The sequence below is a fragment of the Anastrepha obliqua genome, chromosome 3 (assembly GCF_027943255.1).
Source record: "Anastrepha obliqua isolate idAnaObli1 chromosome 3, idAnaObli1_1.0, whole genome shotgun sequence".
NCBI lineage: Eukaryota > Metazoa > Arthropoda > Insecta > Diptera > Tephritidae > Anastrepha > Anastrepha obliqua.
Window position 1 is genome coordinate 143,142,128 of NC_072894.1, and position 16,624 is coordinate 143,158,751.

At 36.8% G+C, this 16,624-nt stretch overlaps 1 protein-coding gene across 7 annotated transcripts in view; it reads left to right on the plus strand.

Moving 5' to 3' along the window:
• The window catches only part of LOC129241733 (limbic system-associated membrane protein), a 92,149-nt gene that overhangs the window by 22,825 nt on the left and 52,700 nt on the right, over positions 1 to 16,624 (plus strand). Inside the window, exon 1 of one of the 7 annotated variants that reach the window (XM_054878222.1) lies at positions 2,793 to 2,862. The exons of 1 other annotated variant lie outside the window; for it this stretch is intronic. Coding sequence is in view for 1 of the 6 variants with exons in the window: in XM_054878216.1 (XP_054734191.1) it covers positions 4,281 to 4,349 (69 nt within the window). In the remaining 5 variants the exon portion in view is untranslated. Of the gene's footprint in view, positions 1 to 2,792; positions 2,980 to 4,247; positions 4,350 to 16,624 lie in introns of those variants that run through there. 5 more of the 7 variants (XM_054878220.1, XM_054878219.1, XM_054878225.1 and 2 more) reach the window with 5 other exon arrangements.

Genomic DNA, 16,624 nt, shown 5'->3' on the forward strand with positions numbered 1-16,624 from the left:
TATTTTGATTATTTAAATCTTTTTTGTATATAAAACAATTTCTTTTAATATGTCCCTTTTTTCCACAGTGATGACACTTGATGTTTTTATGAGTCTTTGATTTATATTTATTTTTAAAATTGTATACTTTATTAAATTTGTTTTCGTTCTGTTGATTATTTTTCACTGCTTGCAATACTTTTGCACTCGTATCTCTGCTGTAATTTTTTAATTTTAATTCGTGATCAAGCAAACGGTTTTTTACGAAAGCCAATGTTAACTTATCTTCGGCTAAAGTTTCAATGGCGGTTATAATGGCGTCGTAAGACGAGATAAATGAGATACTTTATCCACCTCTTCAATTTTCGCCCCGGATCCGAGCAACTCCGTTACCAAATCATCAAATGCATTGAAGTGTTGTAAAAGCGGAATTTCTTCTTTTAATTTTAGCGAGAGCAATTTCTTCCGTGCAGCTAATTGCGATGCCAGACTCTTTCGCTCATAAATGGCGTCTAAATTCTTAAAAATTTGCTTTTTGCGTTTCGCTCAAGTTGTTTCCATTTTTCAGGTATTTCTTTCGGCGGCTCATCGTCAATTACTTGAAGCGCATCAATTTCGGCCAAAAGCGCCCGCACGCGGAACTTCCATATGGAATACTTTTCACCATCAAATGGTTTTATATTCCTTCTTATTTTGTCCATAGTTTTCACTTACAAAATTTAACGCAGTTTATATTTAAACGTAGACTGTACCCATAACCTATAGGGAATCACGTTGCTTCATGAAATAAATATTTAATTTTTATGTATTTCTCTAACTGCCTGATAACACGTTGCTTCGTATATGCTTTAAAACGGAATGAAAGAAAAATAACCAAATATCTTCAAATTCAATAGATAGGTTGCATACAAACATGTTAAATTCCAATTAGAATTAGCAATTGATGCAATTGGTTTATATTCTCTAATTCATCAAACAATTAGAATGAGTTCAACTAATTCCCATTAGATAATTGAAATATTTTATTCCAATGGTAAAACTAATTGCAATTAGTTGCCATTAGCAAAAAAAATTGGTTCACCTTTACAACTAGAAATCTAATTGACTTCTGCTAATGCAATTAGATATTTAATTAGTCCTGGATTGACTCCTAGACCACATTTTTCTGCCCACCTAGACAGTATATCTAGAGCAGTTTGTATTAGGCCTCTTAATGTATGATAGATACAAATTTACCAGAGACCGCAATAACAGCATCAGCGGCGTAAGCTATCACCTCACAACCCACCGATTCTAGTATTAACAGCAGTTTTTTCACACCTGCGTTCCATAAAAACGGTGAGAGGAATCCGCCTTGCGGTGTATCTCTACTCATTAAACTCCTGAGTACCAATTTTCCTAGATTCACTTCAAAGATTCCGCATGAAATCTACCAAGCCCGGTTCTACACCAAGATCGGTGAGTGCTGCACCGCCACTTCTGCTGTTGCCAGGTATTTCCTCAGCGCTAGCTTCCGTCGTACGAAATGGGCTAGATTGTATTGTAAGGGTAAGGGGTTAGATGTACTGACACTTTTACTAGTCTTGGTTATCCAGGCTTTCGTCGTACTGATAGAAATCTGGCTTGAACCAGATTTGGGGGTGGAAGCTATGGCTTCCTTTCCGTTTCAGAACTGCTTGTCCATAGAAGTTATATTTGTGAGAGATTTCATCTGTTTCTTACGATCACCGTCCACCGTGGCAGACATGGTGATCTCATGAAAGGGAGGGGAAACATAATGGTCGACGGCAAGGTCATGGTTATACCACGAGGAGGCCCGGTATCGAGGTAGTTCCGTAGAAATACAAACAGTCGGAAACCCCCCTGACTGCAAACCACCCAAAAGGCACAGGGCTTACGACCCGTTTGAAAAACAAGCCGCGCCCACTTCCAATGCACAATTGTTTCCAGCCGTCACCACGTGGAGGTGATAGATCTGACTTCCACCGAAACTCAATTACCCAAAAGGAATATGTTCATCCCCTTGAGTAACTAGTGGCACCATAAACACCATTCACAATTTCAGCGGCCTGGCTTATATTTTCGCTACACAGTAACCTATTTTTTAGCGTGAAATGTCACCTTGACAATGAGGTTAAACTTTAAATTGTTTGATGGATACTTTACGAGATATCGATCACTACAGCCATATACCATGAAAATAATGGATTTATTTTTTTCCAAAACTAATATACAAATGTAGTAATCGCTCTTAAACTTACAAGTAATACTTTTGGGCCACATTCGACCTATCTTCGCAAAAAATACGTTCTTGTAAGACGCGCTGTTTTAAAAATGTGTCTTAAGGACAGTTATAACATGACCGTTATTAATGCCCTCTCATACACTGAGCAATGGTCAGTTGTTATAAATACAAGACAACAACTAATTTTGAGAAAGATGTAATTAAAAATTTTGTAATTAAAAATGTTATTTTAAGAAAAATCCACATATTTAATGTATTTTAAACTATAATGGGCTTAACAAAACTTTCCTCCATAAATTTTATTTATTAACGAAAATCATACGATTCCTCATATTTTTAAGGGACAAAATTATTCATTGTACATGTGTATGTATGACACACTAAATAATTCATTGGTTTTGAATTTTACTTCTATTCTAGCTGATACAATTAAAAACGATTGGTGTATGGTTTTTTTTCTAATAAATTTTTATTAAATTAATATAATGAAGATATAAGCGAACTCTACATTTTAAGGGTTAATATGGATAACAAATCGTTACTTACATATGTATGCAAAAAAGCTCATCAAAGCCCAGAAAATGCCGAGTCTGCGTAAAAGTTTCTAATTCTATAGAAGGAAGCTCAAAGAAATTTTTGTAAGTTATTATTGAAACTGTTGTATTTTTTGTGTCGAGCTATTAAAAATATTAATTATAATTAAGTGAATTTTAAAAGCCTCAAGAATCGGTGAGTGCTGAATTGTATCTATTGAAGTAAGTATGGTTGGAATGGTACGAAATAGTAAGATTGCAGTAAGAGAACAATGTAAATGCATGCAATAGGTAATGGTATTGATTTGTTCCTCCTGGGTATACTTTTATTGTGCGAAATATAAAATGCTATTATATTAGCCTACTATATGACAACTAATTATAAATAGATCTGTGTACATATATACATACAAAATAAAACGCTATTTCCTAATATCCAAAGAAAAATAAATGCATCATATATACGGAAAACCCTTAAAATCCATACCGTTCAAGATAGATATGTATGTAGGATGTTGCTTATATATACATGTGTACATGCACAATAAGTATGTGTTACCTGTTAACATTAGTGTACATTTATATTCATAGCAAGTGTAAGTGTAAGTATAACTGCAAGTATAAGTATAAATAAAAGTATCAGTAAAATTATAAAGCATAAGTATAAATATAAAAATAAATAGAAGTATAATTATTAAAATTCCAAGTTGAAATGACAAGTGCTCAGTTATTCATTCAATTTTGTACAATAAAATATTTGATATTTGTAAAATCATAATAATTTTGTAACATCATCTCAGAATTGCACTATGACAACACAATTAGCATACATGTTTTTTTTTTTGTTTTCAGAACTATAATTTTATTTGAGCGTAAATGCTGTTAAAAATCACAGAATAGGAAAGGAAGGAAATAGTTAAATATTGTTATTTATTATCTTAAACGATTGGGTGCTCTCCCCCTTAACCGAATCTAAAGGGCAATTGGCAATTGGCAAAGGGCAATCTGCAATTCTTATTTTATAGAGAATTGTGGAACACTATTTTTGTTTTAGAAGACCTTGTCATCCTTGAAGAGCGATAAGATATAGTTGCACTATTCGATTTGACCACGTATCTGATTTCACCACGTACCATCTCATAAGTTCTTTTGCTATCGTACTGATCCTTTCTGTCCAATCCTGTGTTTTCGGCACATAAAAATAAGTTGATCGTAGAATTCCAAGTGATTGCGAATTGTTTATAGTAAAAGTGAATGTAATGTTCTCCTCATTTTCATCGTTAGCCATGAAAAACTACTACAATTGTTTGAAATCAATACTCCCTTGAATCATCCGTTTAATAAATCTAACGCATTTTGGAAACTTAGTCCACTTAAAAGTTCTCCTTTTTCAGGGGTATTCGAAATTTTAATATCGCATTGAGAAGTGCATGCGGCTTCACAGCAAATATGAAAATACAATAAATAGGATAACTTAATTGATGCAATGAAGAAAAGATCATGCTACTAAAATACATATTACTATGATTTTACAACACCAACAAAGACACAACGACACAATACAACGCAACATTTTCTACCCTAGACAAAAAGTACGGGCGAGCGTTGTGCAGCTATTTTAATTTATCAGTGCATGCAAGTTCATAAAAATAGTAATATGAAAACGATAATTGTTAAAAAAACTGAAGTTAATCGTTAAATTTTATTATATTGAATATATATTTATACTACTCTAAGTATATGTATATTGAAAACCGTGTTTTTCGGTCCGCAAAGCTCGCGATCGGCTGTACCGATTTCTTTGAAAATTTGGTTTTGGATTTTGGATTGTACCATACACGACCACGTAATAGCGCTGTTCACTTGTAAATCACAAATGGCAGCGCTCCACTCCTGATAATGCGTTCGGTACACAGTGCAAAGCAGGAGTTATTGGTAGTGTTGACTCTTATGTTAAATAATTATATTAAATGCACAAATATTGGAGAAGCACTGCAATATAAGGAATTATGCTAAGCCGTTTAGGTTACCACAAATGACTAACGCTGCTAATATCACTTACTTTTGTATGTACATGCATACACCCCGCGACAAAATGACGTACATAAACATTTTAACCAATTTTGCTCTTTTTTTGGAAAGCTTATTTTTTTTGTATAACGGTTGGCTAACAAAAACCATATAAATTCAAAAAAAATTTAATAAATGAAATCAAAATTAAATTAAATTAGAGGTTAGGATAAAGACATCATACCAAATGTGATCAAAAGGATAAAATAAAGCTTTAATTAATCTCTTTATGTATGCCGTAACCACTTGTTCAAAAGAATTATTGCATATAATTATGGAAAAAAAGACGGAGATGAGGTATAATTCAAAAGATTCGCCTGTTAAACAGTTTATGAAGACATATTTTTAAATATCTCGAGAGCTTTGGGATTACTAGCTATCTAAATCACATTAAAAATCTGGATTCCGATAATATTTTTCGGAAATTTAAAACCTCATAGGTCGTAGAAAGGCACACACTTGAGAGTTAAAAAACTAGATAAGAACTCCAATTATCCCGACAAATTATTCAAGCAACCTCAATTTCCGATTAGTTGTGTTTGTGTACGATCTGGCTTAGCTTGGTGCATCTTCTTGTGCTGGAGTTTGGTGCTACAGACTATCATGTTTCGGGCACTAGCGAAGTCGATCAGCCTCTGTCCGTTACCAAATGTTTCGTTGTGCAGGCTGAATTTTCCGACTGTGAGACAAAAATTCCCTCCTTGCCGGACATTCCATTTGCATACCCTTAAATCATAGTTCTTAGTTCGTATGCAGGGTCGTCATCAGTATAGCAAGTTCTCATCCGAGACTTTGTTTGTGTTTTCATTGGGAAGGATTTTTACGTGGCGGGTTCCAAACCCAGCGCACTCTCTCAAAAGCGACTCAAAAGCTAAGCATAGAAGTCCAACCATCCGCTTATATAAATTTAGCTCAAGAATTCAAATCACATTTAAATTGTTTAAAACAGTAGAAATGATTGGCGTATGTTACTTGAATGAAGTCGCAGCCATCTCAAGCAGAGAGTGTATATATAGCCCGCCAGGTGGACGCTTCCCACGCTTCCCTGCCTTAAGACGTTAAGAAATTTTAAGGATTAGTTGAACCAGGAACAAAATATTTCAATCGAAATTTAGATTTTCATATTTTTTAAGTTGAGCTCATAATTGTTCAACATATTTTTAAAATTTGTCTGCTCTTAAAACACATATTATTTTTCTTTTTTAACTGTCTCTTGACTGGCCTCGCGGATTAGCCTTTTTTGCTACAGCGCCATCTGTTTTGTTTGTAAGTAGACGTGGGTTGTTAATTATATTTGTGGCCTTGGGAGCTTCCAGTGATAGTCAGGCGCCACCTGCCGTTTGATGTGTGAGTCATGTTAGTTTTGTTTACAGTGGCTTTCAAAAATCTCGACAAAAAATGGAACTAAACCGTGAACATTTCCGTGCGATTATCTTTCACAATTTTCGACTTGGATCAACAAATCAAATAAACTGCATCGATGAACTAAAATAATATTGTAATAAGCACAACCTCCCATATTGCTACCAGCAAACTGGTACAATGTATTTTCTTGGTTTTGAGGAATATTTGGGCATTATTAATATATGATGAGCATCAATAAGGTTTTGGCAGGGCAAAATAAACGCTACTTGGAGTTGAGTTTTTGTCTCGTTTTTGCCTTTATTTGTCTTCCTTTTTTCAACTCAAAAATAAATAAATTTTAATGTTTTCTTTAAATACCTGACTTTGACAATTTTTCGTAATGCTCACGTCATCCTTAAATTGGGAAAAACTCTTAATGTGAAGAAAATTCGTCACTTACGCATTTATACGAATATTTAATTAAAAATAGTTTGATTCATTTATGTAACTACTTAGTATCAAATAAAGAAAACAAAAAAATTCGAAAACTATAATATTTGGTGTGAAATTAAAATTTGTTTAAGGTTTTTATTTCAATACCTTATTTTTACTTAAAACTTACGCCAAGTGACTTTCATTGAAAATTTGTACTTTTACTGTTTTAGGATTGAGTAATATATTTTTGGTGTCTGTTTCATTATAAAAGCAAGTAGGTATACTAAGTATAAAAATACAAAAAACATAAAATGAAATTGAAGTTAAAAAACTAAATATTTGTTCTCCTTTGAACCAATAAATTTACATCATTATTACTATCTGCGTTACTCTCTGTGTAATTTCCATATACGGAGATCCTGAAGTGTCAGATTGTACAGTTGTGTGTACGAGTATTTCTGGTTCTTCAACAGTAGTTCTCTTTAGCCACCTGAATGACCCGATTTATACGAGGAGACATCTGGAAGGGAAACATTTTGTTCGGGGGTGAAGGACGGTCGGGGAAGAGAGAAGGGATTTTGTCTCCCGTACTCGGCGACACGCTTTGTTCTTCTTATTCGTATTTCCAATCTTTCCAATTTTTGATAGTTGCTTCATTCGTTTTCTTCTTTTGTGGGAGAAGGTTCTGAGTTATGTGTTGGTTTTCAAGCAAACGGAAGATAACAAAGATGACAAACATCCGAACACTGCTTGGGAAATGCACGATTATTTTTGCTAGTAAAGTAGGTATAATTTAAAATATATTATGGGGCATGTTTATGTTGAATTCTAATTTTCCTCGCATTTCTAGTTACTCAAGTTAATTTTAAGTTAATTATTTACATATGAAGTATTTTTAATTTAATTTTTTTTATTCAAGTATAAGAATTTATAAATATATTTCAATAAAAAAACAACAAATTATTTATTATTTAACCAGTTTGCATTTTTCATTCATATATTTAAGAAACTGTTGTCGAACGCTCTCTGCTTTACATGTAAGCGCGTGCTAGAATACATCCGAACCAGACGATGCTAAAGTGTTAAATGTCAAAATGTCGCGGAAACATTTTTGCCCGTGTGAACGCGAATGAAACTTCAAAAGAGAATTTCCAGTGCCTCCCTTCCAGATGTCTCCTCGTGTAAATCGGGTCAATGGAATATTTTCTTTTCTCCGTTGCCTTTATGTAGTTTCCATGGTTAAAACTACGTGGCGTTTACCTTGTTTATCTGATTCATTTGGTGCTTAAACCAATCTATATGGTGATGGGGGAAAATGTACTTTACAGGGTGACAAAAAATAACTATATACAAACTTCTCTGTGCAATTAGATGAATGTAAAATTTTTTTAGCGAATGCTCTTATTTTGTGATTATTCTGTGTGTTCTGAAGTACAAAAAAAAGTATTCGTTTCTGTTCCAGCTCTTTTTAAAAACTTTGTGTAACGATATCAAGTAGTCGCTCAGCTATTATAGTCCTGCATCAGCTAGGAGCACGCAACTACGTGATAGCACGGAAGCTTGGAATTGCACGATCATTGGTTTCTCGTGCAATCAAACGATTTAAGGAGTTTGGTAATGAAGGTGATCCTACTGGAAGAGGAAGAAAATGAACTGTTAACACTTCCAACAACCGAAAAATCATAAAAAAAAAGAGTTCAACGAAAGTCTATGGTATCGATGAGGAAAATTGCTCGTGAGACAGGCGTAAATTGTGAATCAGTTCCCCTTATACAATAGCAAAAGAAGAACTTGGACTTAAACCTTATAAACTACAAAAATGCCAGCTGCTCACGGATGAAAACAAGAAAGTAAGACTCGAAAAATGTCGCTTCCTCCAAGGTACGGGCTGGGAAAAAATCGTCTTTACCGATGAGAAGCTGTTTACCGTTGAACAAGCTCACAATCATCAAAAAAATTGGTCTACAGAAGCCCCTGTACCTTCGTCGATTGTTGAACATCGTCAAAATTCGCCAACAGAGCAAAAACAACCCAAGAGTAGTGCAAAGCCAATTTCCCCTCTTTCATTACATCCCAAGCTTTTCCACCCTACTCACCGGATCTGAATCCGCTAGATTATAGCGTATGGTCGATTTTGGAAGCAAGGGCCTGTGCAAAACGCCACAAAACTTTGGAGTCCCTGAAGCAAGCGTTGCGTCGAGAGTGGGATCGCATAACGGTAGACGAACTACGGCCTATAGCTCAAAATTTTTTGAAACGTTTGAGCTTGTGTATTCGTGCTAAAGGTGGCCACTTCGAAACTGGCTGAAGATAATGTTACTCAAACATTGTCTATTAAAATTTCACAATTTGTTTTGAGCTACTATCAATGATACATTTTTTCCATTAAAAAATGTTGTATACACTTATTTTTTTCACCCTGTAAAACTTATGTTTACACCCAGTTCTTTAAACGATCTCTTCTTCTTCTTAATTGGCGCGATAACCTCTTACGCGATTTTGTATATTTGTATATTTACTTATTTAAGTATATGAAATACAATCTTTACAGACTATGATACAAAAGTTGCTTAGATTAAACTACGGATATATTACATGTATTTAAAAGCAACTATAATATAGAATTCAAGAGATTTAAAAATGCAACTCTTGAAAGCGAAAAATCGAGAACAACATCATTATGAACTGAATTTAATTCCCGTAAAGCACGAGTAATGGGAGCATTACTGGCATACTTAGTTTTAAAGTTTCCCCCCTAAAAAGGGTAGAAGTTCCTAAGAGATCGCTGGAGAACATGAAATCGAATCCTTTCCAACAAGTAGGGACCATCAATTACTCCAGTAATAATATTTTGAGTAAAAGACAGACACAGTATAGACGAATTTCTAAGGACTTGAGAGTTATAAGCATGAGACGAGCAGAATATGATGGCATGGGATCAATAAAATTCAGAGACCGAAGGACATATTTGAGGAATATTTTTTGCACACGTTCGATTCTATTGATAGCTTGCTGAGTACAAGGTCTCCAAATAAAAACAGCATATTCTAAATGAGATCTAACAAAAGATGTATAGAGTAACTTAATGGTATAGGGATCAGAGAACTTAGTGGCGTTCCGTCTGACGAAGCCCAACATCGAAAAGATATGAGTTTATAAAAGAGAATTTGTTATCAAAGATAACGCCAAGATCCTTAAACTCGCTAACACGCTGCAGGACACATGTCGAGATACTGTACTTTAATTTTAGATTTTTTCGAGTAAGATATTTGAAAGCACTTAGATAAGTTCAGCGAAAGTCGTCTTGTCGGCTTGAAGTGTAATGGCATCCTCTTGAGTCTTGATCGCTGAGAAGATCTTAAGGTCATCAGCATAAAGCAAAAATTTAGCAAATGAGAAACAACTTTTAATGTCATTAATAAATCGTCAAATAAAAGCGGTCCCAAGATACTTCCTCGCAGAACACCAGAGGTGGCAGCAAAGTGGGGGGATGAAAGACCATCAATTCTTACAACACAACGTCTATTGTTCATTTTTTAACTAAGATTCTATGAGAAAATTTGTCGAAGGCTTTCGAAAAGGCGGGTAAACACAGTCGACATGGAAGCCAGCCGAGAAAGAATCAATGCAGTATTCACTAAAAACAGCCAGATTACGTTAGGTTAGCTTGACCTGGCCGGCTGAAAGCCATCACATAGACCTATCATTAGTGTTACCAGATGAAGCTAGACCCTTACGTTTCTTTGTAGTAGACATCTTGTAATACGTCTGCGTCTTATGTGAATATAAGTAAACTTTGGAGCTCTATCCCCAAGAGGTACTCTAAATTCTCATATTGTAAAGCTCCTAAGCATTTTAATCTGGTTCTAGCTAATGCAAGGTAGGAGCATAGACGTATTTATCTGCACTCTCTTTTGCAAGTGGCTAGATTATTCCACCTCCTATCTATCCGTATTTTCATGTCCGCGGCGATTTCATTGTATTCCGTATTTAAAGGTTTCAGTATATCTTTTTCTTGTTCGAATTGTCTGTAAACAGCGCTTTTGGCAATCTCATCTACAATGCCTGATGTCTGCAATGCCCTTTTATCCGGGTACCCTATAGATATGCAACCGTCTGTCTGCGGCTACTCTCTCTATAGCTTCCCTGCTTCTTAGAACATTTTTAGATGAAATTTTATATGAATCTATTGCTTTTATCGCAGCTTGACTGTCAACGTATATTTTGGAGTTGTTTGATGTCTTTGGGAATGCTATTTCCGCATCCTTATCTACAGCAAAGACTTCTGCTTGAAAGATACTACAGTGGTCAGGAGGCTTAAATGGCTGCCTGATGCCTAGCTCTGCACAATAGATCCCTGCCCGTACTCCGTCTAACATTTTCGAGTCATCAGTAAATAAGAGTATTTGGGTCAGGTTTGATTCCTTTTTTTCATCCCTCTTCTTCTATTGTAGTTCGGAATTTCTTCACCCAATTGCATTTCGGAGTCATACAGTCTGTTTGGACCCTATAACTAATGCCTATTGAGCTATGTCCGAATGTTTTACAGGCAAATTCGCCTGTCGCGCTGAATCTTACTGCGGATTTAGCTGATAGGTATTCCGCCGCAATATCAATCGGTGACCAGTTGAGTATTCTTTCAGGCGTTGCCGTTGGAGTAGTTCCCAATGCAGCTGTTGTGCAGAGTGCACTAAGACGTTGAATACTTTCCATAGGCTTTTTATATGTCGCTTTTCTTAGCGCAGTCCACCACACCAGAGAGCCGTATAGTAATATTGGCTTTACTATAGCTGAGTAGCACCTATACATTATAGCAGGAGATAGACCCCATGTAATTCCCAGCATCTTTTTACATATGAATAGTGCGTTGCTGGCCTTTTTCTTCCTCTCTAATATATTGTACTTCCATTATAGTTTACTGTCCAAAATTACTCCAAGGTACTTTGTGAGGTTTTTAAGAGTTAGTTCCACATCGTTTAGCTTCGGGGGTTGCCAAAAGGGGATATTGTACCTTCTATTATAATTAGTAAAAAGTAGCATATCCGTTTTATCAGCATTTATCCCTAGGCCTGCCTGTGTTGTCCATTGGTGCACTGCTGCGAGTTTATTATTCATTATGTCGCTCACGGTGTTTAGGTATTTGCCTGTCACTACTATCTGCATATGCCACTAGTTTCGATGCCATACCTTCAAATTTCTTTAGTAGCTCATTAACAGCGAGTAGCCAGAGAAGTGGTGATAGAACACCACCCTGTGGCGTACCCTCGCATGCTACTTTAGTGAGTTTAGCTTCGTTTCATTCCGCCCTTATTATTCCACAACCTAATAGGTTCTTTATCCATGAATAAACAGCGGGATCTGTATTTGTTGTATTTAAGCCCCTTAAAATGGCTTCTCTCGACATATTGTTGAATGCACCACTAATGTCTAGAAATACTCCTAAAGCATATTCCTTGTACTCTAGAGCTTTCTCTATAACTAACACTAGTGAGTATAACGCAGTCTCTTTGGATCTGCCTTTAGTATATGCGTGTTGTGCGTTAGACATGAATTCTGACATCCTATTTTCTCTGATGTGAGAAGAAATAAGTTCAAACTAATGGGCCTATAGACCTTTGAGAGTATCAGCTTGTTCTTACCCGCTTTCGGTATAAATACAACCCTTGCTTCTCTCCAGATAACAGATAACAGACATCCTGTGTATATCGCTTTTAGCCATGGTACCAAAAGATCGCTCATCTTTTAGAGGATGGCTGGAAAAATTCCGTCTATGCCTGGCGATTTAAAGGTGTCAAAAGTGTTTAATGCCCATTCTATTTTTTGGATTGTAATAAACTCTTCCGTGATGTTTGCTACGTTATCTCTCAAGGGATCGTGATCTGAGTAGTCTATGCATTCTGGAAACCGTCAAGAAGGGAGTGGCATACAAGAAGGCCATGGAGAAGGGGGGAATTAAACTTTTATACAGACGGCTCCAAGCTAGACGATAAGGTTGGCTACGGAGTTTTCTCGAAGGAATTAGGACTGGAATTATCCGTTCGACTACCAGACTACTGCAGCGTCTATCAGGCAGAGGTATTAGCTATAAAAGAAGTGGCTACTTACCTAAATACGCACGCCCTAACAAAAACGACTATAAATATATTCTCGGATAGCCAGGCGGCCATCAAATCAATGAATGCGGCATTACTAAGATCGAAGGTTGCACAGGAATGCCGGGCAGCTCTAAATGATATTAGTGACGTATTCAAGGTCAGCCTTATTTGGGTTCCGGGACATAGAGATATTGAGGGAAACTGTAAAGCAGATGAGCTAGCCAGAAAGGGTACCACTCTCCAACTGCTGAGTGATAAAAGTACCATTGGTATACCCATGGCCACGAGTAAACTAATAATAAAAAACCACTTTATCCAAGAGGCCAATAGGTCATGGAGAAATGAAGATACGTGTCTAACAGCTAGGCTACTATGGCCGCAAATAAACAAGAAAAGAACAAAGGAATTGCTTAGTCTCTCAAGAGACAATATCTCGAAGGTCGTGGCTTGCTTAACCGGTCACTGGCTATTTGGCAGGCATTCCTCGAGGCTAGGAGTCTTCTCCCATGAATATTGCAGAAGTTGCAGAGATGAGGAAGAGGAAGAAACAGTTGAGCACTTCCTCTGCAATTGTCCAGCCCTAGCTAAAATCAGAGCAGGTTGTCTAGGTAAATACTTTTTTAATTCTCTTACAGAACTGTCTGGCGTAGGGTTGGCATCAATACTACGCTTCATAAGAGCCACGAAATGGTTCCACGAAGGAAGATAAACGAGGTTCCCGTGTAGCACAGTGGTATCAGAACGGACCTGTAAGGTCTAAGTGAGTTGGTCGTGCAGACCGACTACCACCATAACCTAACCTAACCTAACCATGCATTCTGGAAAATGCGTGGTGACTAGATCTTGTAGTGATTCTTCAATCCTATCAGTCCAGTCTCCGTTAGTTTTGCGAATTAAATTGGGCGTAGTGGAATGTTTCGATAACAGTTTCCTGAGCCTAGCCGCTTCGTTTGTACTTTCTATACTGCCACAGAAGTCTTTCCATGATTCTCTTTTGGCCCTACATATCTCTTTTTTATGTGTACGTCGTACATCGTTATATTCCTCCCAGCAGGATTCATTGTCGGCTGCCCGTGCCAGCTTATAGAATTCTAATACGCTTGAGGGAGTGCATGGTGCGTGATATACTTTATTAAGTGCCCTTGTCACCGTTCTAACACTCTCTTCCAGTTCAATACAAGAACTGAACCTGCGAGGTCTCAATGGTTTTTGCATTAGCAATTTCCTAAATAGATCCCAGTTTGTATTTCTAGGATTTCTGAAAGTATTGCTCTTTAGCTTGGGCGTGAATGTTATTCTAGAATATACATATGTATCTGTGGTGGGAGAAAGAAGGCGTTAACAACACTCTCCAATCTTCCACCATAGTAAGGTTATTCGTATATGTTGGTTCCTCCCCACGGTTTGCTACTTCTAGGCTACTTTGTAAAATGAAATTGAATAGGGACTCACCTCTATCATTTATGTCGAAGCTTCCCCAGATGGTGTGATGTGAGTTTCCATCGAATCCTACGACAAGCGCTAGCTTCCTTCGCTCGGCTTCCTGCACAAAATTGTGAAGCTCGTCCGGCGGTGCCTCCTTTTCGTGTGACATGTAGCAGGACCCAAGAAGTAAAGCTTTATTCTTGCAGTCCTGGAGTGTCATCACTGTCAGGCCATCTGTGAAGATATTAGTATTAAAGTAAGAACATACACTTTTCTTAACGAGTATCACTGCTCCTACCTTGTTTGTAGCGATCGGGAAGTACGTATTGTAGTTTGGTGAGTCTACTAGTCCAGACACCAGGTTTCCCGAATCAATCCGTGGTTCTTGGACCAGAGCCACGTCGTAGTTGGTCCCTTCTAGATTCTGAAGGAGCTCAACTGAGGCTTCCTTACATTTGTGAAGATTTATTTGAAGGACCTTCAGCATCAGGCTTCAGTTCTTTTACGGGTTTGGATGCCTGCTCCAGCTCACCCTCCTTCACTTCTTGTAGATTTAGAGGATGTCTTCTATGCCGAGATTCTTCTCCACCTACCCAGTTTCCAGCGGGTTTTGATTAATGTTTGCTAGATTAGATACTGATACCCATGCTAATTAGGGCAAATTAAAGATTTAACGGCAAAGCTCAGCTTTGCACAGACCGCGTGCTCAAAAATTTTGGATATGGTTGACAACTTTTAGATATCCCTATAATTTCTAACGTCATTTTTATTGCCACTCTTAAAAAAGGGGGTAATGAAAGAGAGGTTCCATGCGTCAATGAAACACCCTGCCGATAAAGATTTGTTGAAAATAATTTTCAGGGGACAGGCCAAGGCCGGACAATTCTTTATCAAAACTGCTGAAAGTCTGTCAGCATCAGTTTGAGAGGATGATTTCAATTTTAATTTTGTAATATCCTCAGGAGAGAGGCAAAGACCTCCAAAGTTCAGGGCATATACTAAGTCAGAAGAAAAGTCGGACGGAGGATCAAGTTCTTCGTCAACAAAATTAGATTTAAAAAACTCAGCAAATAAGTTTGCCGCTTCACTTGGGTTTCGCGCTTGACTATTATCGAAAAACATACCAGTAGGAACACAAATTCCTTCTAGATTTCATGTATTTCCAGAAGATTTCGGGATTTGCTTTAATGTTTAACTCCATGTTGTTAATATAACTATTACCAGAGAGATTTATTTAAATCGTTGAAATCATTTAAAGTTTGCTCATATTTAACGAAATACAAATGATTCTTCGTAGATTTAAACTTCTTGAAATAATTATTTTTAAGATTTTTAAGCTTTTTCAAAGTCTTAGAATACTAGGGTAATTTATAAGGCTTTTTCTTTCTGAGCGGAATGTTATCTAAGCAGAGTTTTGACAAAATGGACTTAAATGCAGAAAAATTACTAGATGTGTCAAGTTCAGGAAATAAATTATCCCAATTAATGTTCCAGTAATAAGTTATTGAAATTGGCAAAATCGCATAATGAATAATTGAATGATAGTCTGACATCAGACGGAATAGTAGCAAAACAGTAAAAGTCGAGTTTGACAACTAAGGGCAAATGATGCTTATGTTTAGGAGTTGTGGGATTCAAACATTCATTGATCTTGCAGTTTATGTTATCACTTAGAAATATGAGGTCCAAGATGCTATTCAGAGAATTAACAAAATTATGAATTTGAAATAAATTAAGACTAAAAATATTATCAATAAAATATAATTCTTGAGCGCATGATGAGAGTCTTGTAGAGTGTTAGTTTTGTTCGTGGAGAGAGGACTTTACTACTCAATTGCCTACTTAGTCCAAAGTAGCACTTGTTGGCAAGAGAAATTCTACGTTGGATTTCAAAGCTGACATTTTCATCGGTGCTAATACTGTTTCCTTATAAACCGCAAAATCATAACTTTCAACAGCGACGTGGGTGACGATACGCGAGTGCGACTGTTTTTTTGATGACAGGAGCTACTTCGTTTTGCCCTCGTTCCCCACCAGACCCATTCGCTTTGTCTCTTTATCCAGTTTGGAGAAGGCAGAACTAACAGCGTGGTTGTTAAGGCCGATGATATCAATATCATCGGCATACACCAACAATTGTACGCTCTTAAAAAAAATTGTGCCTGAGCGACTAATTTTTGCGGTTCTAATGATCCTCTCCAACATCAAATTATAGAAGTCACACGATAGAGGGTCACCCTGTCTGAAACCTCGTTTGGTATCAAGCGGCTCGAAGAGGTCCTTCCCAATTCTGACGGCGCTGCTGGTATTGAGCAACGTCATCTTGCATAGCCGTATTAGTTTTGCGGAGATATCAAATTCAAACATCACGGCATACAAGTAACTCCTTTTCGTACTGTCGAATGCAGCATTGAAGTCAACAAAAAGATGGTGTGTGTCGATTCTCCTTTCACGGGTCTTTTCCAAGACTTGGCATATTGTATATATGTATCTGTTCG